This window comes from Mustela nigripes, chromosome 3, assembly GCF_022355385.1.
Source record: "Mustela nigripes isolate SB6536 chromosome 3, MUSNIG.SB6536, whole genome shotgun sequence".
NCBI lineage: Eukaryota > Metazoa > Chordata > Mammalia > Carnivora > Mustelidae > Mustela > Mustela nigripes.
Genome location: NC_081559.1, coordinates 3038738 through 3064231, shown reverse-complemented (window position 1 = coordinate 3064231; position 25494 = coordinate 3038738). Strand labels below are relative to the sequence as shown.

At 38.8% G+C, this 25494-nt stretch overlaps 1 protein-coding gene across 8 annotated transcripts in view; it reads left to right on the top strand.

The window, feature by feature from the left end:
- The window catches only part of HIBCH (3-hydroxyisobutyryl-CoA hydrolase), a 142932-nt gene that overhangs the window by 11906 nt on the left and 105532 nt on the right, over window positions 1–25494 (top strand). For 4 of the 8 annotated variants that reach the window (XM_059393054.1, XM_059393052.1, XM_059393053.1 and 1 more), the window contains 5 exons: window positions 13127–13281; window positions 13652–13789; window positions 15327–15411; window positions 18072–18152; window positions 24596–24648. In XM_059393054.1, coding sequence (XP_059249037.1) covers window positions 13655–13789; window positions 15327–15411; window positions 18072–18152; window positions 24596–24648 — 354 coding nt within the window. In that variant the 5' untranslated portion in view covers window positions 13127–13281; window positions 13652–13654. The remainder of the gene's footprint in view (window positions 1–13126; window positions 13282–13651; window positions 13790–15326; window positions 15412–18071; window positions 18153–24595; window positions 24649–25494) is intronic. The other 4 variants (XM_059393055.1, XM_059393050.1, XM_059393056.1 and 1 more) reach the window with 1 other exon arrangement.

The window sequence follows — 25494 nt, the reverse complement described above, 5'->3', positions numbered from 1 at the left end:
TTTGCCTTCTTTAAAATAGCTCTGGCTAGAAGCATTTCTTCTTTCCCTTCTGTGTTCTACTGTAGCCTTCTCCCCGCCCCCCAACTTGGAGTTGTACGAGAATTTCATTTCTGACTCTAGTCTGTAATATTTCCCAATATGATAAATTTTTCTTCAGAGAAACCTTTTCTAGGTTTTAGTTAAAAAATTGCGATACTTTTGGAAAAGGATTTATTTTTTCCTACAGAATTAACATAAATTATGCTAATACTGGAAAGTTCATCTTTTTTTCTTCTACCCTTTTGCTTGAGTAATTTTGTTTAGTGCGCTAATATTTATTTTTAGGTTTTGAGAAGGCCATCAATCTTTCCAGATAGGAAAAAAAATCCTTTTATTCATCTATTCATTTCCGTCATTCTAGTAGCATTAATAGGATATTCTGGGATATTCTTTCCCCAAAGTCTGACTCTCTGTAAAAGTCCTACAAAAACACTTGGCTATAGTTCTTGGAGATCCATGCTGAAAAATACTCGTGCATCCCTATAATAGCAGAAGTTGAAGATCACTCGGTGTTTATCAGTAGGGTCCTGACTCAGTTGGTGTGTGAGGATGCACAGCTGTTCAAAATAGGTAGCGTGCTTGTGCATTCAGCAAAGTCCTGAGAAATTCTGTAGGTTAAATGGCCTGTTTTCAACAGATTGCAAGAAAAAGAGAGGAAGGAAGGGAGAGCTTGTAGATTAAAAGACTCGAAAAACAGGAGTGCCTGGGTGGCTCCGTCGGTTAAGTGTCTGACTCTTGACTTTGGTCTCAGGGCATGATCTCCGGGTTGTTGAGCTCAAGCCCCGCATTTGGCTCAGCGCCGGGTGTGACGCTGCTTGAGATCCTTTCCCTCCCTCACCCCTACTCCCGTCTCTCTCACTCAAGAAAAAAAAAGGCTTAAAAATATATCTATTTAAAAAAAAAAACAACAATGTGTTTTTGCATGTACACTTAGTGTTACTGTAAAAACTAGGACAGTTATATTTTTAGAGAAAGGGAGAGGCCTGGGATTGGGGTGGGTAGGGTAGAGGGCCAAGGGCTTTTGGGGCTGGCTGGGCAGCACTCGGTTTGGGATTTAATTTTTTACACCGCTTACAAACTAAGAGTTAGCCTTCTACTGTCTTATGGATGTTGGCAGAAGATGTGAAGCTCTTGAGTTAGAGCCCAAGGATTCTCCGTGGCATGTGCAGCAGCATTGAATGTCATGTTTGTGTTGGGTTTCTCTTGCTCCCCAAGTTCTACTGGGGTGACACGGAAGGCTCAGATGAATGCGTACATATGCAGTGGGTCGCATTATAGGTCAGCACTGCTGAATACGGGCAATCTGCTGGTTTGTAGCAGAACCTGCTCTCCTGTCCCAGAGGAGGACATCACCTTTTTTTTTTTTTTTTTTTTTTTTTAATTTAAACTTACTTGCAGCAAATACAGCCCTGAAAATGACCGAGGCAAAGAGCACGGTCAGGCCCTTGGGTTCATGACGTACATGGCACTAGAGTATAAGGAGACGGTTCATGACATATATGGCTCTAGAGTACAAGGAGACCCCAGGGCCCATGGCAGGCAGTATATTCTGACAGCCAAGTCAGAAGTGAGTCATTGCAGACGTACGTGGTAGAAGGTGGCCAGACTGGAGTAGGGATTAGTGGGCTAGTCCAGTATGACTGTTGTCCTTTTACATCAAGGGAAGATTCGGAGATCGGTGTACCAGGAGGAGGCCATGTGAAGAGTGGAATTAGGCTGCTGCAAGGCGAGGGTCGGTCAGAAGCTGGGACCGCAGCCTGGAACCGATCTGGCCCAGCCGTCTCGAGAGGAGTGTGGTCTCTGATACCCTCATCTCGGGCTCGTCGCCTCCAGGCCGTGAGACAGTAGCTCTCTGTTGTTGAAGCCATTTAGTTTGTGGTTCTTCGTTACAACAGCCCTAGCAAATGAATACAGCCCCCATGCCATGTTTGTCAGAATTAAGAACGTTGGTATATTACTGTTAACCTGAAACTTTATTTGGATTTCACCATTTTTTCCCTTAACATTCTGTTTCAGGATCCAAGCCAGAATACCATATTGCATTTCTTTGTCATGTCTCCTTCGTTTTCTGTAGTCTGTGACAGTTTCTGAGTCTTAATTTTTGTGACCTTGAATGTTTGTGGGGGGAGTGTTAGCCTATAGAATATCCTCTAATCTGGGCTGTGTGTGTTCTCGTTTGTTGTGAATCATCAGACTGCAGTTGAAGGCTTTTTTTTTTTTTTTTTTTTTTTTTGAAGAGAATATCACAAAGGAAAAGCCTTTCTCATCACATTGTGACAGGGTATCTGGGCTTTGATGGATGCGTCTGCGGTTAGTGACAGTCACGTAACACAGCGGGTGATGCTGACCTTTATTACTCGGTTGAAGTTGTGTTTGTTGGGTTTCTCCTCTCTCAAGTTATTTTCCCCTTTTCACCTTCTGTTCTTTGGAAGCAAGCTCAGCCCACACTCAGAGGGTGAGGGGAGTAAGCTCTGCCTACTGGGAGGGGATTTTTACATATATTATCTGGAAATCTTCTGTAGGGAAGATCGTTCTCCATTGATTTATTCAGTAATTTGTATCAGAGTGGACTCAGTGATTTTTATTTTATTCTTTGGGTTATACTCCAGTTTCACATTTGTTGTGTTGTTACTGAGATTCTTCTCGCTTTGGCCATTAGGAATTCCTTCATTTCGGTTCTTGTGTCCTTTTGATATGATCCTGTCCTTCTAATAGCTATATATTTTTAACACCTCCTTACTTTTTGGTACTAGAAGGTGTGCTCTGGGCTCTCATGTTTTCCTTATCAGGAGTCAGACATTTCTTCAGGGAGCCCTGGTTGTCTTTATTGGAATCAAGATCTGCGCCTTGGGAGTGCTCTTTGATACTGGGGGATGATGGCTTTCTCCGGGGCACAGAGCAAGGGTGATGTGTGTGTGTAGAGCAGAGTATATGAACACGGTATACTAACTCGAGCGTCTGTACCTGTCTGTGGTCGTCTCCCTGTTCCGTGTGTCTATCTCAGCTTCGCTCAAGTTCATACTGTTGACATCCCCAGTGCCACAGGGCGGGGCTCATATAGCTTCCCTTCTTGCTTATTGTAACTTTTCTCTGTTGCGCGTTTCACCTTAGTGTACCTGCAAAGCAGTTTCAGAATTGTGAACCACCCCCAGGAAAAACGAATTTACCAACCAGAGCACAGTATTGATGTACAGTTAGTTCCTTTTGTATTCAAATGACTGTTTTCCAGAGTTCTGTAGGGTTGCTCCCCTGCAGCTACCACCACGATTACTCAGTGAGGTTATGTCATACGTGTGTAATTCAGTTAGATTTGTCCTAGTCTGCATTCCGTGTTGGAATCCCATGGCGTCTTAGCCATCTTAAATGTATGCAGACCAGACATTTCGTGACATCTGTGTCTGTGGGTTTTGACAGATGCCTAAATCCTGCATCTACCACCTCAAGACGATATAAGCGGTTCTTTGACCCTAAAACTGCCCCTGGCTTCACCTGCCCCCAACCACTGATCTGTGTTGTCCCTCTAAAGTTTTGTCCTTTGTAGAATGTCTTAGGAATAGAATCATACAATATATGGGCTTTGGGGTTTGGGATCCTTTCACTTGACAAAATGCATTTTGTCAAAATTTGTCAAAATGTTATGTGAATTGATAAAATTGATCATTTTTATTACTGAATGGTATACCATTTTGGGATAAATTGTCCATTTCTGTGTTGAAGAGCATTTTAATTACTTCCAGTTTTTATCAATTATGTTACCAAACATTTTTTTGTACAGGTTTTTGTGTGAACATAACTTTTTAATTACTTGGGTAAATGCATGTGGTGGAACAGCTGGGTTGTATGGTAAATCTATGTATAACTTTATAAAAATTTGCCAGATTGTCTCCCAAAGTGGTCATACGATTTTACATTTTCAAGATCGAGCATGTCTTTTGTTCTGTATCTTTGGCAGCATGTTGTTGTCTGTTTTTGGATTCTAATGTGTGAAGTGTTATCTCATTGTGGTTTTAATTTGCATTTTGCTAATGATCTCCTGATTATTTTTGAGCATTTCCTATGTTTGTCATCCTTCTATGTTTGGTGAAGATCTTCGGATTTTTTTTTTTTTTTTTGGCCCATTTAATATTGGGTTGTTTTTCCTTATTGAGGTGTTTTTTTATTACCCCCCTTTTTGTTTTTTAGAGAAAGAGTGAATGGTTGGTGGGGAGGGACTGAGGGAGAATGAGAGAATCTTAAGCAGGCTCCATGCCCAGCATGGGTCCCAACACAGGGCTCAGTCTCCTGACCCTGAGATCATGACCTGAGCCTAAATCAAGAGTTGAATGCCTAACTGACTGAGTCACCCATGTGCCCCTTTCTTACTGAGTTTTAAGAGTTGTTTATATATTTTGGATGCAAGTTCTTTACCAGATATGTGAAAGCCAAGTGTTTTCTTCCAATTTCTGGCTTGTCTTTCATTTTCTTAATAGTATCTTTTGCAGAATGGAAGTTTTTAATGTTGATGTAATTCAGTTTATCAGTGTTTTTCTTTTATGGATCATGCTTTTGGTGTTGTATTCCGTTAAGCCTTAATGTTTGAAAGACATTCTGAACCAGAGTTTCAGGGATGCGGCCCTTACAAGTGTTTCTGTCCCTCCCCCAGGGATAGGGTGCTTTTTTTCTTTGCCCCCACCCCCACCCCGCAGTTGTGGTTCCTAAACACTGTCCCTGGAGATTAAGGCTTTTGTTTCACAGGCCTCCATTTCTATCCCCCCACTGCATCGAGGCTCCACTAGAACCCTGGGCTACAGGCTTTGAAGTCCTTCCTCACTCCCCTGCAAATTTAGCCTTTTTGCTTTTTACGGAAGATGAGGGGAAAGGATTTAGCTGCACCTGCTGTTTCTCTACCCCAGCCAGTACCACACCGAGGAGCTTCCTTCAGTTTTCCCGGGGAGAGCCTGGCTGGGGTCCAGGAGGAAAAGCCAGCCCGGATCGAAATTCCTGCATGACTGTAACCCGCAGGAGCTTCATACTATCACATTTGCCCACACTTGGTCTCTAGCAAGTCATCAAAAATTCTAATTAATCTTCCTGAAAGCTTTTGCCTGCAGCTAGCAAATATTCTGGTCCTGTGTCTCCCTGAAGGCACCTGCCACTCTCCAGCTTTTACTCCAGCTGCTTGCCCTGTCACCTCATTCTCTGGCTGAGCTTCCCAGAAACCATTACTTTGCAGTCTGCTCCGCCTTTCTTCTTGTTTCAAGGTCGCGATGAGCATCTTTCAATATCTCTGAGCTATAGTTTCAGCTCTTAGCATCTCTGAAACCAAAGAATAAAGCTTTAAAGGATTGCCTCTGGTATTGGGTGATAATTTATATAAACTGTTCAGTGAAAACGATCATGAAACTTTTTTTTGACAGGGGCCTGGTAAATTGCACTTGGTTCAAACAGAAATTTAATTAGTATGGAAAGTTTATTAATACTTGTATTTAACATGTTTATATGATATGAAAACTTTTTTCTGTATTTTAAGATTGAAAATGATGTGGATATCTAAAACTGCAGCTTTTACAGTGTTTCGTCTGTCTTTTTCTGTGAGTAAGGGTTGATCTAAGAAATAGAACCACTGTGGGTATTGAAGGGGAGAAGGTGCCTTGTCCTTTGAACACAGCGAGATATCAAATCATTCCAAACACCCAGGAAGTTGGTCTGAAGACTGAGAGAACGAACTGCACAGCTAGAGGGAGACCCGAGACCACGTGGCAGAAGATAGGAGGTGTGGAGACCTGATTTGGGGACAAAAGAATCATGGATGCTTTGTAGGGGAGGGAACCCTGATCAGGGAGAGAGGAGAGAAAGAGACTGAGTGTGAGTGCAAGTGCACACACAGGGTGCAGGGCGTTGCACAAGAAGAACATGTCTCCCAAACAAGGGAGGCTGATAATGGCAAGTTTTTACAAGCATCCGAGCTCAAAGTCTGAAGTTGGAGGAGTCCATGCCATTACTGGGGTGGAGCCTGGCAGGTATAGAGGTGCTCTGTGGAGGAGGAGGGCAGAGGCCCGGTTGTGGACAGCGTGGTTTGAAGATCCCCTGGGTTGCGCTGGGAGACAGTCTGAGCCATTGGACACCATTGAGCTGCTCTGTTCATTAGCATAAGAAACAGCTTCTGAGGGCCTCTAACCTGGATGCTGGCTTTTTGCTGTGTTTAACCATAAGCTCCAAGCCCCTGTGCGTTCCATGTATCTGCCCTTCTGGGACAAAACAGCACTAGCCACAGCCCCGTGAGACCCTCCCCAGAGGATCAGCGGATGTTAGCACCGTGCTGTATCCCTAAAGTGTGGAGTTTTGAAACCCAGCCAGCATGCTTGAGGTAGAACAGAGGAGTACTGACTGGGCCAGCGGGCGGGCACACAGCTCGGAAAAGACAGGGTGAAGGCAGGGATCTGAGGGAAGCCTGGGACAGATGAGCGGAGATTGTTTTCTCTTTTGTGAGTGTTTGCTCAACAGTGGCAGGCACAAACTCCCCTCTCTGGGGACAGGAGAGCTGGCCGATGTCATTTTTATCCCCACCCGTCAGCAGACAGGCTTCAGTGAGCAGCACAGTGCCCACAGTGGAGGCTTTGGGCACATACACTAGGCCTTGCTCCCTGTGCAGTGCTTTTTTCACTAGGGCAAGTGTGCCTGAGAGAGCAGCAGTGAGTCCCCCCCGTCCCCCGCCCCCCGCCTCTCACCCACCAGTGTTGACCATAAAGTGCAGAGCTTCAGCTCTAGGGGGAATAGGATCTAGCTGCTTTTAAGGAGCAGACCAGAACACATCAAGTTAACACTTGCCACACGGTGGACAAGGCCCGAATATTCCCACTGCAAGCAAGGAGGAACTCTGCAGGGGACTGACCTGAAGGAAGGAGCAGGGAAAACAAGTGCAGAATGCACACAGCAGACACCAGAAACCCTTTCTGAAGTGTCAGGCCCAGGGCAGTGTGTGACTTCTTCATAATGTAGCCGTTACTCTCAGGAGCAGGAAACATAGCAGGCTTTCCTGACACACAGATACCTAGACAAAGTGCCGAGAGGCAGGAATTAATCCCAAAAGAAAGAACAAGAGAGGTCAGGGCCAGGGAGCTAATGAAAACAGATACAAGTAATATACCTGAACCAGAATTTAAAACAACAATCATAAGGACACTAGCTGGGTTTGAGAAAAGCATAGAAGACTCCAGGGAGTCCCTTACTGAACAGATAGAAGACCTGAAAACTAGTCAGGCCAATATAAAAAAATGCTATTACCAAGATGCAAAACTGACTGGATGTAATCACCACAAGGATGGAAGAAGCAGAGGAATGATTAAGTGATATAGAAGATAAATTATGGAAAATAATGAAGCTGAGGGGCACCTGGGTGGCTCATTTTGTTAAGTGACTAACTTCGCCTCAGGTCATGATCTCAGGATCCTGGGATAGGGCCCTGTGTCAGGCTCCCTGCTCCGTGGAGAGTCTGCTTCTCCCTCTCCCTCTGCTCCTCCTCCCGCTCATGTGCACACATGTGTGTGCATGTGTTCTCTCTCTCAAATCTTTAAAAAAAAAAAAAAAAAAAGAGGCTGAAAAGAAGAGGGAAAGAAAAATATTGGATCACAAATGTAGACTTAGGGGACTCAGTGACTCCATAAAGCTTAATTACATTTGTATCATAGGAGTCTCAGAAGAAGAAGAGAGAGGAAAAGAGGCAGAAGGATTATTTGGGCAAATTATAGCTGAAAACGATTCTAATCTGGGAAAGGAAGCATCCAAAGGAGGTACGGAGAACTCCTATCACAATCAACAAAAACACCAGCACCAAGATACATCATAGTGAATTTTGCAAAATACAGAGATAAGGAAAGAATCCGGAAAGCAGCAAGGGAAAGAAATCCTTAACCTACAGGGGAAGATAAATAAAGTAAGCAGCACCTCTCTCCACAGAAATTTGTCAGGTCAGAGGGCAGTGGCATGGGATATTCAGTGTGCTAAATGAAAAATATGGAGCCAAGGATACTTAATCCAGCAAGGCTGTTATTCAAAATAGAGATAATGAGTTCCCCCCACCAAAACAAAAACAAAAACAAAAAACCCAAAACTAAAGGTATTTTTGACCACTGAACCAGCCCTGCAGGAAATATTAAAGGGGACTCTTTGAGTGGGAAAGGAAGATCAAAAGCAACGCAGAGAAAAGCTCCAGAAGCACCAACTTCACAGGTAATACGATGGCACTAAATTCACTATCAGTGATCACTCTGAATATAACTGAACTAAGTGCTCCAATCAGACATAGGGTATCAGAATGGATTAAAAATAAGACCCATCTATATGCTGCCTATAAGAGACTCATTTTAGACCTAAAGACACCTGCAGATTGCAAGTGACGGGATAGGGGATAGAAAACCATCTATCCTGCTAATGGGCATCAAAAGAAAGCCAGAATAGCCATGCTTATATCAGACAAACTAGATTTTAAACCAAAGACTCTAACAAGAGATGAAGAAGGGCACTGTATCATAATAAAGGGTTCTATCCAACAAGAAGATCTAACAGTTGTATATATTTATGCGCCCAACCTGGGAGCAGCCAAATATATAAATCAATGAATTGATTTTCCAATGAAACATAAGGAAGCTTGTTGATAATAATGCAATAATAGGGGACTCCAACACCCTACTTACAACAATGGATAGATTATCTAAGAAAATCAACAATAAAACATGGGCCTTGAATGATACACTGGACCAGTTGGATCTTACAGATACATTCAGAACATTTCATCCTGAAACAGCAGAATACATATTCTTTTTGAATGCACATGGAACATTCTCTAGAGTAGATCACATACTGGCCACAAATCAGGCCTCACTCTTCTTGAGATCATAACATGCGTATTTTCCAATCACAACACTATGAAACTTGAAGTCAGCCACAAGAAGAAATTTGGAAGGACCACAAGTACATGAAGTTTAAAGATCATCCTACTAAATAATGAATGGTTAACCAGGAAATTAAAGAAGAAATAAGAAAATACATGGAAACAAATGAGAATGAAAACACGGTGGTCCAAAAATCTTACGGATGCAGCAGAAGCGATCATAAGAGAAAAGTATATAGCAAAACAGGCCTACCTCAAGAAGCAAGAAAAGTCTCAAAGGGGAGCAGAATATACCACCCTTAAAATCTTTCACTTTGGCATGTGAATTATTTTGAGTTGAAGGCAATCAAGATCCAGCAGACTCAGGAAATGTTTTTTCCTTCCCTCTCAACTGCCTGAAAGAAATGAGAAAGAAGGATTGTACCAGGAAGAGATCAGGGATACATATAGTATAACTTTTTTATATTTGAGACTTACCTGCATGGAAGGGCAAATATTTGTTTACAAACATTTGCTCTTTTTGCTTCCTAGTGAATTGCTTTCCTCCCCTTTGAAGCATCAGACCCTGTTTCTTTCCTTTAGCTCAGGATGGTTTATGAGCCTCAGTTGCCTGGCTGCCTTTGGATCTCACATCTTTGTGGAGCTTCCTTAAGAAATGAACATTTTCTGCTGTTAATCTGTCTTTATTTCTGGGGGGATCTTAGTTAAGAACCTGGAAAGATAGAGGGAAACTTATTTTTCCTCCCCTACAGTTTTATGGAATAAAAGACTATGGGAATAAGATCTTCCACAATACTGACAGAGGCTATGAAAGAGCCTAGAGGAGGAATTAAGGGTCCAAAAAGTTGCTCACCGTCTTCCTACACACCTACAAACACTATTGGGTCAGTAGGAACTTCAAAGAAAACGTGGGAAGTCAGACACTTAACAGCTGCTAGAGTTAGACTGCGAAGGAGAGGGTGAAGTCTGGGGAAGGCTGTGTCTGCTCATGGACTTCGTATCCCTTTTGGTCTGGTTTCTTTTCTGATTTTTGTGTATAGATTCCTTTTACCACCCTTTTTTTTTTTTTAGTACCAATAAGGTAAGGAAACAAGTCATGTGGCATAGTATTTTTTTAACAGATTAAAAAATAGACTTATTGTTATTTCTGAAGGTCAGAACTTAGAGGATGAATCAACACAAGAACAGATTTGTAAGAACGTAAGTAAAAACACTATTTTACAATAACAGGTACCAAAACAAATTTAAGTCCTGGAAACTATGAAAAATAGCTCTCTTTAAATGATTGAACATTTGCTCTTCCTTATATACAGTTGAATTTCCAATGGGAGAACAAGGATGCTCATGGCTCTCTGGGCCTTCCTTCATGAAAACCCTTCCTTAAAACCTGAAGCCAGTGCATGCTTTAGCAGGAAATTGGGGCTACTATCAGTGCACACATGTATGCGTGTTATCCTGTCTTTTCAACTTCCCACACATCGGGATCATTACTGGGGTCAGGGACCCCATAGTCAAACAAGGAAGTTTTCTGAAATAAAGCGTATTAATGAAGTTCCCTTCTGAAGATGGCTTAGAACCTTTGAAGTCTAATTTATTACTCATGTTTTTAAAAATATTTAAAATATTGGTTTGAATAGGTAGTAAATATATATGGTAAAAAATTAAACAAGTTCAAAGGGTTCAAACAACAAAAAGTCTTCCCACCCCACATGCATTGTCTAATTTTCGTTCCTGGAGGCAACCATTTTAGCAGTATCTTGTGTATCTATCTAGAGATACATTCTACATGTAAATATGTAGGTGCCCATGAACAGAGTGGGTGGGTAGCATTGCACACACACTGTCTTCATTTTTTGTAGTCCAAGTAATTTTAGGACTAGGTTCTATTCTAAATCAGTTGGCTCTATTCATTCAAAAGTTAAAAGTTAATTATTATGTGTATACTTTGTATATACTGTGTATATACTTTTGGTATGCATATTTTGCTTATCTACAGAGTCTAAATAATTTCAGAAATCTTTGTTGAATGTACCTAGTAATCCATCTGGCAAGTACCATTGTGTGAAAGATTTGCATTGATGTACAGGCATACCTCATATTACTGTGTTTGCAAATACTGTTTTTTTGTTTTGGGTTTTTTGTTTGTTTTTTTGTTTTACACAAATTGAAAATTTGTGACAACCTGTAGAGGAAATCTCTTGGTGCTGTTTTTCCAACAGCATTGCTCGCGGTGTGTCTCAATGTCACATTTTGGTAATTCTCACACAATATTTCCAATTTTTTCACTATTGTTTGGTGAACAGTGATCAATGATCTTTGATGTTACTGTTGTAATTGTTTTGAAGGCACCATGAACTGTGCCCAAATAAGATGATGACCTTAATTGATCAATGTGGTGTCTGTTCTGACTGTTGCATCGATCTCCTGTTCTCTCATCTCCCTCTCTGTACGCCTCCCTGTTCCCTGAAATACAACAGCATTGAAATTAGGTCAATTAATAATCCCACCGTGGTCTTCCAAGTGACAGGAAGAGTCATATGCCTCACACGTTAAATCAAAAGCTAGAAATGATGAAGCTTAGTGAGGAAGGCATGGCAAAAGCCTGAGTAGGTCAAAAGCTAGGTCTCTCGCACCAGTCAAGTTGTGAATACAAAGGAGAAGTTCTTGAAGGAAGTTAGAAGTGCTGCTCCAGTGAACACATTAGTAAGAAAGTGAAATCTTCTTTTGCTGATATGGAGAAAGTTTTAATTGGGATAGATCAGACCAGCTACAACATTTTCTTAATCTAAGCCTAATCCAGAATAAGGCCCTAACTTTCTTCCATTCTGTGAAGGCTGAGATAAGTGAGGAACCTGGAGAACAAAAGTTTGAAGTTAGCAGAGGTTAGTAACATGAGGTTTAAGGAAAGGAGCTATCTCCGTAGTATTAAAATGCAAGGTGTAGCAGCAAATGCTGATTGGGAAGATGCAGCTAGTTATCCAGAAGGTCTAGCTAAGATAATGAAGGTGACTGCACTAAACAAGATCTTCAGTATAGATGAAACAGGCTTCTGTTGGAGGACAAGGCTGTCTAGGACTTGCGCAGAGAGAGGAGACGTCAATGGCTGACTTCAGAGCTTCAGAGGGCAGGCGGACCTTCTTGACGGGGTTAACGCAGCTCTTGACTTTAAGTTAAAGCCGGTGCTCATTGACAGTTTGGAACTTCTAGGGTCCTTAAGGATTATGCTAAATCTGCTGTGCTTTATAAATGGAACAGCAAAGCCCGAATGACAGCATATCTGTTTACAGCGTGGTTTACTGACAATTTTAAGTTTATTGATGTAACCTCCTGCTCAGAAAAGAAGATGCCTTTCAAAATACTGCTCATTGTCAATGCACCTGGTCAGCCACGAGCTCTAATGGAGTTGCCTACACAGCACCTGTTCTGCAGCCCTGGGTCAAGGAGCAATTCTGGTTTTCAAGCCTCAGTATTTAAGAAATATATTTCATAAGGCTTTTGCTGCTATAGAGAGTGATTTCTTTGATGGATCTAGGCAAAGTAAGTTGAAAACCTTCTGGAAAGGGTTCATCATTCCAGATGCCATTAAAAACATTCATGATTCATGGGAAGAGGTAAAAGTATCAACATTCACAGGAGTTTGGAAGAAGTTGATCCAACCCTGAGGGGTTCAAGACTTTAGTGGGGGAAGCAACTGCAGATGCGCTGACTAGAGTCAGCAGTAGAACCTAAAGATGGGGCTGAGTTGCTGGCAATTTCATGATAAAACTTTAATGAATGAGAAATTGTTTCTTATGGATGAACAAGGAAAGGTGTTTCTTGAGAGGAATCTACTTGTGAGGATGCTGTGAAGATTGTTGGAATGACAACAAAGGTTTTAGACTCGTTACTTAAACCTGGTAGATAAAACAACAGCAGGGTTTGAGAGGATTGACTCTAATTTGGAAGCTCTGCTGTGCGTACGATGTTAACAGATGCATTGCGTGCTACGGAGAAATTATGAAAGCAAGTATCAGTCAATGCAGCAAACTTGACTGTTGTCTCATCTTAAGAAATTACCACAGCCCCCGCCCAACCTTCAGCGCCTTCCGCCCTCAGCATCAGCAGCCATCCACACTGAGGCAAGACTCTGCCAGCGAAAGGAGTCTGACTCACTCACTGGGGGTGCAGGTGCCGGTTAGCATTTAGTAGCAATGAAGTACTTTTCTTTTCTTTTCCCAGGGTCCGCGTTATTCAGTCATAAAGCAAGGTCAGCACAGTCAGCAGGCAGGTTCAGACTTCGGAGTTGATGCTGTTTTACCACGTATTTAACTGGGCTGCTTCGGTGTGGTCTCTTCTCCGCCTTTAGTTGTGGACTTTGTTCTGTCAGTCTTCAGGTGGGTTTCTGGGGTGTTTGGAATGACTTGGTAGTTACCCGGTTGTGTTTGTGGGACAACATGAGCCTGGGGGTCCTCCTCCTCCTTCACCGTCTTCCTGTCAATAAGTCCCTTCTGAATTCAGGTCTGTACATTGCTTTTTCAGACCTAGTGTTACTCCATACTTAGCAGGCTGCAGGAGTGCATAGAAATAACAGTACATGCATTTGGAAAACAAAGCTCATCTGACATTATTGCAATATTTCCTTTATTGTGATGGTCTGGAACCGAACCCAGAGTATCTCTGAGGTGTACCTGTACATGGTTTGATGTTGGCTTGTGACAAAACCCGAATGAATTTTATCCTAAGGTTATACTTTTTCTTCCACAGAGAATGTCTAAGCACACGGATGCCGCAGAAGTACTGTTGGAAAGAAAAGGTTGTGCAGGAGTGATAACACTAAACAGACCAAAGTTCCTAAATGCACTGAATCTTAGTATGATCCGGCACATTTATCCACAGCTCAAGGTTTGTAATTGCCCTAAAGAAATTATATGGATCCTTTTAAAAGCGTATTTCAATAGAATATTTCTGGAATTCTCTTCCATAGAATGTCTGGGATCAGCACCCAAGCCCTGTTGATTTCTTGTCTTCCGGGCTTTCCCTGTGTGATTATCTCGGAGCCTCCCTAGTGACAGGGAGGCCTCCTGAGATAGCCCCTTCCACTTTCACATAGCTTTTTTTTTAAATTAATGAAACAGGGAGAGTGAGAGAGAGAGGGAGAAGGAGAAGCCGACTCTCTGCTGAGCAGGGAGCCCGATGTGGGGCACCATCCTGGGACCCTGAGATCATGACCTGAGCCAAAGGCAGGCACTTAACTGACTGAGCCACCCTGTCATGTCCCCATGTGACAGCTTTTTGACAGCTGTTTTTGAACTACTTGGGCAGCCTGTCTTAGAGAAGGCCATAAGCCTTACTCTTCTAAGTGAACTGCGTGGTGTAGTGGAAAAGCATGACTTACAGCCCAACTACTTTGTTTAATACTTGGATTTCTTTTTATTAACTGTGTATCTTGGCATGTTAATCTCTCTGTCCTTCATTTTCCTCAGCTGTGAAAGGGGGTGCTTCATCTCACACGATTGTTGTGGCGATGTAGTGAAATAGCGTGCCTCACATGGTCAGCCACAAAGAGTAGTTCTCCCCTGCTTACCGGGTCCTTGATTTTTCATTTGATGAGTCTCTCTTCCTAACTATGTGTCTGTTTGGGACACTGTATAATATGTCTTTAAAGGTAATAAAGAGAAATGGGCCAGGACTTTCAGATTGGAATTAGACCAGTGTGGAGGAAAGTAGAAACTTCATGTTAGAATGCCATATTCCTGTTAACGTAGTCGAGTATTTTATTAGCCTTTCACACAGCCACATCTGTTCAGCTACATCTCTTCCAAATGTGTTTCTATTTCTGTTCTCAAGAGTAGTATTTATAGAGTTCCTGTTAATTTTTCTCTCTCTGGCTAACCGGTTTTTTAGTCTTTTGTTTGTGTTTTCAATTTCCATTGGCTCTTGACTCTTCCATCCTACTTACTTGTTAGCTGTCCTCACCGACCTCAGATCACTTCAAGACTTGATCATAGCCGTGCTTTCACTCACTCGAATGCCTATAAATTTGTCAGTGGGACAGAGCCTTATGTCACCGCAATAGAAAGGTTCTTATTCTGTTTTTTCACCAGATTTATAAGCTTCTGTAACATATTTTTAAGCTCATATTTTTTTTTATTTTCATCTCAAAGTTGTCATGGTAAAGATTTCAGATGCCATCATGTAATTTGGATCACAAAATGTATTCATCTAGTAACTTATTGAAATAGTCTCTAATTTATGTCAGAAAAGAAAATGAAGTTGGGATCCATTCTTTTGGATGTACTTTATAAAGCTTGTACTTTGTATGTACTGATATATATCTATCTATATAGATGTATATATGTATGCATATATATGCAAATAGATTTTTTTTATAGTTTGTATTTATAATATGCTTTTGTCATCTTCTTTTATATTTGGCTAGAACTGGGAACAAGATCCTGAAACTTTCCTGATCATTATAAAAGGAACGGGTGGAAAGGCTTTCTGTGCTGGGGGTGATATCAGAGGTAAAAACTCCTCCCTCCCAATCTCAATGTTTTTTTTTCCCCACAATAGATTGACAAAACTAACAGGACATTTTTGTAATACTTCGTAATTTGCTTTACATCTTAGAATTTTTTTTATTATAATTTAATTACTTAGCCATTGTAGTTAATATTAGAAAAATGAAAATAACATTTAAAAAAAATTACATATATCCTTCATATATCCAGTTTCTCCCTGAATCATCCTAAACAAAATGCCCAGTTATGCAGTGGGAGTCCACTTTTTATTTTAGGTTAGCTGGTATTCAGCAATTCGGTTTGTCATATAACTTGACAGTCTGGCCATGTTGTGACTTGTCATTCTCCAGATCTGACGTTCCTTCACATGTTTCCTTAACCATGCCCGTGCTTACCCCTAGTGCCTGATCCCAAAGCAAGGATGTACTTAATTATAGAATTCATCCTGTTGCTAGTACATTTTTACAGCTGTTTAAGTAAACATGCTGAGATGAGATAAAAAGATGAATTTTCCTTTCTAGTTCTTTAGGTCAGTCTGTATACATTTAACTATTAAAGACAAAAGAGAGGAGACGTTTGGTCTCAGGGTCAAAGTCACGTACTTCTCACCATTGGTTATCAGTATTTTGTATGTACTGAAAACATTTAGTATTTTGTTTGTTAGGGAACTGGTAGAGTCCAGCAGTGGTTTTTTCTTTGGGTTTTATGTCTGTTTTTGTGTATGTGTGTGTATATCTGTATATCTATATCTACATGTATATACACATGTATATGTAAATATAGTTTTTTTTTTAATATTGTGTTAATGGCAGTATGGTTTAGATTGATCTAGATACCAAATTTATAAGTTTACATAAATCATGATATTTGTGGGTTATTTTTTTAAGATTTACTTATTTATTTATTTGACAGAGAGAGAGAGAGAGAACACAAGCAGGGAATAGGGAGAGGGAGAAGCAGGCTTCCCTCCAAGCAGGGATCCTGATGCCGGGCTGGATCCTAGGACCCTGGGATCATAACCTGAGCTGAAGGCAGAGGCTTAACTGACTGAGCCACCCAGCTGTCCCAACTGTTAAATTGGGGATGGGAAGAGGAAGAAACAGGCTTGATTTCGGACATAATTTCAGATACCTATTAAATTTATGGTGATTGAATTTTAATTTTTAATTCCATCAATTTTTATTCTATTTTTAATTTTTCAATTGCTTAGATTTGTTAACTGAATTGTGTTTGAGTTTGTTTTGCCCACTACATGAATATTTTTAAAATACTGTTTTCCAGCATGGAGCTAACTTTTCTTCTGGAGTTGGGTCTGTGATCTTGTTAGTTTACAGATGGGCAGAGTCTTATGTATTGTTTTTAGCTTCTTCTAACTGAGCTATTTTCCATATAGGCCTAACTTTTTATTGATGTTTGGAAGTACAGTTACAAAGTACAGATTTATTTTAGTTGAAGTGTATAAAGCAGTGATCTTCAGTTCCAGGAAATTCAGTTGCTTTTAAGATCACAGTCCAAGATGATAAATGGGCATTCAGAAAAAAAATTTTTAATGTGATTATGAATGTCATTTAATTTTAACTTCTGTGGAATTAATTGATTAGAATAAAAAAGGAAATCAAAGATTTTTGAGGTAAAAGAGCTTCATTCCATTAGCAATATAATTTGCACTCTTGTCCTTTTAGAATTGCTGAATATGAAACAAGAGATGAGGGTTTGGGGGTGTGCATGTATCAGTGAAAGCCCCAGAAGGACAAAAATAGACACTAGATCTTTCTTTTAAAAACCAGGAAAAGAAGTGAACATTTGGAACATTTTGAAGAAAGATATATCAGACTTCTAAAATTAGTCTAAAAACCTATAGGCAACAATTTTTATGTAACTCTAGCCCATAGAAGAAGAAATGTGTTTTTATTTTAATTTGTATTGTAATCAATAATTCTTATAAGATTTAAAGACAGGAAGACATATGAGCTTACAGTGTATGGAAGAGAATGGTTTGATAATAGTCTTACCATTGACTGGAATAGGAATACGGTAGATGCTTAATAAATGTTTCATGGTGAAATGAATGTGGCAGAAATACTTAACTAGATGAATATGTTATAGAATTATGAGTGTATGTACACACATGCACACAAATACTTACATTTTTCTGTATGTATAATGTATTTTATCTTAAGCCATATTACCATTGGAAATGTATATCCAGTAAATGTTTATTCAGGTGCTACAGAAAAGAGTCAAAATGAATTTTGTAGCAATATATAAGTTCTAAATTAGGTATAACAATTTGTAAGAAGTCCTTAGGAACTTTTGCCTTGAAGTTTTGACATTAGGCGATGGCTCTAGGGCTAACTGTGTCTGTGGAATGGACACCAAAACTTTTAACAAACCATTCTAGAGTTTCCCCAGTACTTAATATTATAATATTTTAAATTTATTCTCTTTGACTGTATTAACTAGAAAGCACTTTTTTTTTTAAAAAAGATTTTATTTTTAAGTAATCTCTATACCTGCCATGGAGCTTGAACTCACAACCCTGAGATCAAGAGTCGGGATGCTCTACCAACTGAGCCAGCCAGGCACCCCACTAGAAAGCACTTTTAAACAAATTTGTAATCCTTTTTTTTCCTTGCCTTCATTTTTTTTTTTTTTTCTTATAGTAATCTCCGAAGCTGGGAAGGCAAACCAGAAGATAGCTCAAGATTTCTTCAGAGAAGAATATACACTGAACAATGCCATTGGTATGTGTGCTCCACTGAGAGCTTTGAAAATGGAATCAAGAAATAAGCCGCGCAGTATGAATTGTTAAAATGTGTCAATAGACACTCTTGTTTGCTTTTTTATATACTTTGTCAGGCATAAATAAAGCTGATAATTTGGCTCATTCCAGGACAATTCACACTTCAATATTAGTAAGCTATATTGAATTACTATTTGTCCTACAACCAATATGAACACATGGATTCTGATCGTATGACTGACTTTCTTGGAAAACAAAAACTTGGGTCTCTGTTTTCTATGTAAAATGAAATATCATTTCTTAATGAAAGGGTTTTCATAGTTGATGTTCCAGAGTTCACTGGAATTGAAGAAGTACTTTTATCAAATGTGTATTTCAAATGTTAAATTGCAGAGAATAACGTAATAGTTATGTGCCCATCAGCCAGAATTAATAGACATTAATATTTTATTTTTGCTTGATGTTTTAAGATTTATTTGAAAGAAATATAATTCTACAGGTTTTAAGCTTCAGTCCACTTTGGTGCTTTCCTCAGTACCACTTTTTTTTTTCTCTTTCCCCAGAAGCAACCATTATTTCTCCCCAAGAAGTAATCATTGTCATTAATTTTTAGTGTATCCTACTAGACCATAGTTAATATTTTTGTGACATATTTATGAAAAATGCCATTACTCTGTTTTTGAAATTTATGTAAGTAACGTTTTACTGTATATACTACTCAAAGTTGTTTTCTTTCTTTCTTTCTTTTTTTTTTTTTTAAGACTTATTTATTTGGCAGGGGGAGCAGCAGGCAGAGGGAGAGGGGGAAGCAGGCTCCCCACTGAGCAGGGAGCCCGATGTGGGGCTCTGGGGCTTGATCCCGGGACCCTGGGATCATGACCTGAGCCGAGGGCAGATGCTTAACCAATCGAGCCACCAGGTGCCCCTCAAAGTTGTTTTTAATAACATGGAATGTAACTGTTCCATAGTTTTCTGTATTATGACTATACCCCTCTGGGCTTATCTATATCTATATTAATTGATATTTACGTTTTTTCAAGTTTTTACTAGTATAGATTGTTATGTATGTCCTGTTAGTGTCTATGTACAAAAGTTTCTCTAGAAAAAATAGAAGGAGAATGAATGGATCATAGTTGATATGTCTTCAGTTTTTTCCAGATTATTCTCTAAAGTAAAAGATTTTATTTTCTGCATGTTTTTCCATCATTTTTTCTGTTAAACTTTGTATGTCTGATGTTATGACTTTAATTTGCATTTCATTGAATATTGGTAAGACAGAAGATGTTTGTGTTAAGTAATATTTAGATTTTCTTCTCATCCTTTGTTCTTCTTAAAGTTGGATTATCTTTTTCTTATGATGGTGTATGTATGTCTTTATATATTCTGGATTCCTCACTTATGTAGATTGTATGTAGAACACTTCTCTCTGCTACTTTAAGTTATCTTTTGGTATATACAGGTTTTTATTTGATGAGTTGAAATGTATCCATTGTTTTCCTGAATGATTTCTGCTTTTTTGCATTTAAAAAATCTATTAACACAGGTTTTTAAGATGTTTCCATATTTCTTTTAATAGCTTCGGTATTTTGTTACTTTTAAGTCTTTAACGTACTTGAAATTATTTTTTGCATGTGACATCATTTAACTTTTATTTTTCAACCAGAAAGCCAGAGGTTGTAATGCCTTTTATTATAAAGTTCATGCCTTTTTTACTGATTTTAGTGATACCTCTGTCATACATCAAGTTCTTAAGATGTGACCTAGTCTGTTTCTGGGCTGCTTTGTTCACTGGTCTGTACTTACGATGAAACTACAATGTCAAAATTATTACAACTTTGATATGTTTCTGTCTGGTAGTTTAAGTTGCCCTTGTTTCCTTTTAGAATTGTCTTGGCTGCTCTTGGGGTTTTGATCTTCTGAATGAGTTTTGGAATTATTTTTTCTGGCTCCAGAGAAGATTCTGTTGCAGTTTTGATTGGGTTAATTTAGGGTGATTTGACATCTTTCACATTGAGTCTTCTCATCTATACATGCAGCATATCTCTTTATTTATGCAGACTTAAAAACTTACAGAATCATAATTTACATACCGGAAAACTCCCCCATCTCAAATAATTCAGTAACTTTTAGTAAACTTGTGTGACTATCACCCTAAACAACTTTGGAACTTTTAACCAGATTTGAGTTTTTATGTCCTTTAATAATGTTTTGTAACTTTATCCATAAATAAGTTGCTGCCTGTTTTTTTTTTTTTTTTTAAGTTTTATTCTTAGGTAGCTTACTTTTTTTTTATTAGTATATGTAATGGTAATTTTACTGTCACATTTTGTAATTTACTGTTTTTGGCATATTGAAGTGCTTTGGATTTTAAAGTTTGTTCTTACATCCTGCAACCCTGCTGAAATTTATTCTGATGATATTTCTGTAGATGCTTTTGGCTTTGCTACACAGGCAGTTATTCCATCTGTACGTATTTTTTTCACTTCTGTCTTTCCAGTCTTTATATTATGACTTTTCTTATATTTTGGCTGGGACCTCTATTGTAATGTTGAATGATTGTGTGTTGTCTTATTTCTGACGTCCATAGAAAAGTTTTAAACTTTCAATTTTTAGTATAATCTTTTTGTAGAGATTTTGTAGATACTTTTTTTTTTTTTTTTTTACCAAGTTACAGATATTACCTCTATTACTAATTTGTTAAGGGTGTTTCCTTTTTTATATTCAGTGGTAGTGGTGGTGCTTATTATCTGTTTGAACATCCACTTTCATTCTCTCCCTTTCTTGGAAGGAATTTATTGACTTCCTCGCTTAGCAGATAGTTTTTCTAGTTATGTTTTGTTTAATCTAAAAGCTCTTTAGGATGAGCTTTTATGCAGGTAGTCCATTTCATAAGTTATGTGGGCCAGAATTTATTTCTGACTCAGAACATCACATTTGCTCACAATCACTGGCTGTAGCTTCACTCAGCTATTGATTTTGAGTTTATTCTGGCACTGGTGTTTTTGTTTTTTGTTTTTTTTAATTGTGTTATGTTAGTCACCATAAAATACATCATTAGTTTTTGATGCAGTGTTCCAAGAGTCATCGTTTATGTACAGCACGCAGTACTCCCAGTAATTCGTGCCCTCCTTAATACCTACCACCAGGCTCGCCCATCCCCCTACCCCTCCCCTCCCAAACCCCCAGATTGTTTCCTCAGAGTCCAGTCTCTCATGGTTCATCTCCCCCTCCGATTTGCTCCAATTCAATTTTCCTCTCCTCTCCTAATGTCCTCCATGTTATTCCTTATGTTCCACAAGTAAGTGAAACTGTATGATAATTGACTTTCTCTGCTTGACTTAATTCACTCAGCATAATCTCCTCCAGTCCCATCAATGTTGGTATAAAAGTTGGGTATTCATCCTTTCTGATGGCTGAGTAATATTCCATTGTATGTACGGACCACATCTTCTTTATCCATTCGTCTGTTGAAGGGCATCTTGGCTCTTTCCACAGTTTAGTGATTGTGGACATTACTTCTATGAATATTGGGGTGCATAGGACCCTTGTTTTCACTACATCTGTATCTTTTGGGGTAAATACCCAGTAGTACACTTGCTGGGCCATAGGGTAGCCCTATTTTTAATTTTCTGAGGAATCTCCACACTGTTTTCCAAAGTGGCTGCATCAGTTTGCATTCCCACCAACAGCATAAGAGGGTTCCCCTTTTCTCCACATCTTCAATATTTGATGTTCCTGCCTTGTTAACCTTTGCCATTCTAACTGGTCTAAAGTGGTATCTCATTGTGGTTTTGATTTAAATTTCCCTGATGGCCAATGGTGATGAACATTTTTTCATGTGTCTGTCAGCCATCTGTATGTCTTCACTGGAGAAGTGTCTGTTCATGTCTTCTGCCCATTTTTGGATATGATTATCTGTTTTTTTGGTGTTGAGTTTGAGGAGTTCTTTATAGATCTTGGATATCAGCCCTTTGTCTGTAGTGTCATTTGCAAATATCCTTCTCTCAATTTCCATGGGTTGCCTCTTTTTTTTCTTGACTGTTTCCTTTGCTGTGCAGAAGCTTTTTATCTTGGTGAAATATAAAAAGTTCTTTTTCGCTTTTGCTTCCTTTCCTTTGGAGATGTGTATTGGAAGAAGTTGCTGTGGCTGATGTCGATGTCTGGCACTGGTGGATTTCCTTTGTTTGGCTTTGAACTTGGATGTACATCACAATTTTTTTTTTTTCATGGAATTCTGTGTATTTGAAGTAGGAGTGGGGAAAATAGGTTATTTCTTGGTTTAGCTCAGTGAGCCAGTTTGAATGAACTTCTCTCACTTTTTTAAGTCTGAAATCCTACATATCAGGTTTACTTAGAGTGGCTTCTTCATGTGGCTAATGAGAACTTGAATGGGACTAGTGTGAGCAAGAAACTGAATTTTAAATTTTACTTAATTGTCATTTTAATTTCAATAATTTTATTTGGCTAGTAGCTACAATATTAGTACAGTTACATACTAAATAAAAGGAGATGGCAGAAAACTTTGAAGAAGTTTAAGGAGTTTGATTAAATATTAAAATACAGAGGGAAAGCCTTCAAGGATTAATTTCTATACCTTATAATGATATATTTTGTTTAATAAGGAATGTGACAAATTCTGGCTTTATTCCCTGCATCAGTTAGCTTCTCATATTTTATATCTGAAATATATAAATAGCTGAAATGGGGTGTGTGTATATATCTCTATCCCAATCAATAGAGAAATTTCTTTCTGTAGTTTTTAGGGAATTACAGCTTCCTAAGGAATTATAGTTCATGATTGAGGGACGCCTGGGTGGCTCAGTTGGTTAAGCAGCTGCCTTCGGCTCAGGTCATGATCCCAGCGTCCTGGGATTGAGTCCCACATCGGGCTCCTTGCTCTGCAGGGAGCCTGCTTCTCCCTCTGACTCTGCCTTCCACTCTGTCTGCCTGTGCTCACTCTCTCTCTCTCTTACAAATAAATAAATAAAAATCTTTAAAAAATAATAATTCATGATTGAAGGCTATAGAAGTTGTGAACTTGCAAATACGAAATTAGGATGAAACTCATTCCAGAATTAGGACTTGATGGTTTGGCAAACTAGAAATATTTACCAAACTGCTAGATGGATTGAAATTGCAGTTTTATCCTTCCACATTGCTTGGGAATATTGCTCAGACATAAAAAAGAATGAGATCTTGCCATTTGTGACAACACGGATGGATCTAGAGGATGTAATCTAAGTGAAATGAATCAGAGAAAGACAAATACCATATGATTTCACTTACATGTGGAATCTAAAAATGAATAAACAGCAGAACCAGACCTGTAAATACAGAGAACAAACTGATGATTGCTGGAGGGGAGGGGAGTGGAGGGGAAGTGAAGTGGGTGAAGAGGGGAGTGAGCATGCAGTCTTTGTGTTACGGCATGAATAAGTTACAGGAACAAAAGGCACTGCACAGGGGATATAGTTAGTACGATTATAATGGCATTGCATGGTGACAGATGGTAGCTGCACTTGCGGGGAGCTTAACATAATATATATAAACTTGTGGAATTAGTCTGTTGTACACCTATAACTAACATTGTGTGTCTACTATACTTCAATTAAAAAAAAAAGTCTAAAACTGAAGCCAGAAAAATTGAATTTTTATATTGGTCTTCAGTAAGTAAGTAATATTGGCAACAAGCAGTAACAGAAGTTCAGTGATTTACATTTTTGTTATGTTATAAGCAACTTCCCCTCTCAGAGGGAGAAAAAAAAAGGGAAAGAACACAGTAAAACTTTACAGAATATTTGAGCTGAAAGGAACTTCTGAGGCCATGTATTAAATCTCATTATTTAATAGATGAGGAAACTTACTTATAAGTCATATACATATATATGATATGCACATAAACATTAACTTCTGTGTATATGAACGTGTATACACCTAAAGCTACTATATATATTGAATGGCCAGTATGTGTATGTGTGTGTGTGTGTGTGTATCTCATGCCAGTATACATACTGAATATAGTGGATTTGCCAGTTGATGACAATGATGAGACTGGAATCAGTCCTTGCTTTTTACTGTGTGTGGCACTTCCCTTTGTATTGAAAATAAATTATGTTCCTTAAAATACAACTGTGTATATAAATATCCATGGCTTAGAAGGTAAATCTTAATTATATTTTTCAATAGCTGAGCTCTAAAAGGCTTTCATTTGTTTTAGATTGAAGTGTTGAGTTGTTAAATGATAATAGTCAAGATTGTGTCAGGATTGACATTTTAAAAAGAACATATTTCTGAAGCCGTGTATTTAGCCTCTTTGATATTTCTTTCAAAAATTTCCTAAAGACAATATTCAGAGTTCATGTAACACGAGATTTTTGGAAAAATGAATGTATTTTAAACATCATAATTAATTATAGCTCTGGGTTTTTTTTTTTTTTTTTTAAGGTTCTTGCCGGAAACCATATGTCGCTCTTATTCATGGAATTACAATGGGTGGGGTGAGTACATGGTCTGACTCTCCTCATTGATATGGGAGTTTACTAAAAATAAATTAATCATTACTGATCAGAAGTGAGGCCATGAATATAATACCATAGAACCCACTGAAAAAAAAATCCTGTGTGGACTTTGGATCTTTTCAGGTTTAGGATATAATATTTGCTTTTAACACTTTTAGATGATCGTCACCAAAAGAATATGTTCTTAATTAAGTTATATACTACTTTAGCGTCTTGAATTAGCAAGCTTTTTTAACCAACAGAATGGGTTGAATTTTCTGTTACGTTGTTACAAAGAGTCCTTTTTCTACTTATGAGTAAACTGATGGTTTACGTATAAGCTTGCAACAGCTTCAGAGAAGAAACTGGAATGTTAAGGGATTTTTAGTCTGAATCTTGGGGATGTGTTTGCCTAACTTATGTTTATTGCACAAAATCTCGCCTTAGTGAAAGTGTCTGGATATTTTATGAAGTTCTCTGAAAAAACTATCTTTCTTATCAATTGACAAAGTATTTCTTTTATGTCTGTATAATTACAAAGAAGTCTTAAATGTTTCTGGCCTTGAATAACTTGATGTAGAGTTGGAAAAACATGAAATAATGACTGGAAAGGGGAAAATTGTACGATACTAGCTATACCAAAGACAAGCCTTTAAGGAAGTGAGAAGTCAGAATGGGTCTTCGTGGCAGGAAAAGGTAGGATTTAGATAGGTAATAGGAGGCTGAAGGGAAGAATTTCAAAGATTCCATGTTCAAAGTTTCAGAGATTAGTCATTGGGAATATAAGAAGTCCCCCTTTTTTCTGATAGAACCAAACTAGATAAAGCCTCTTGGGCACTGGGAGTT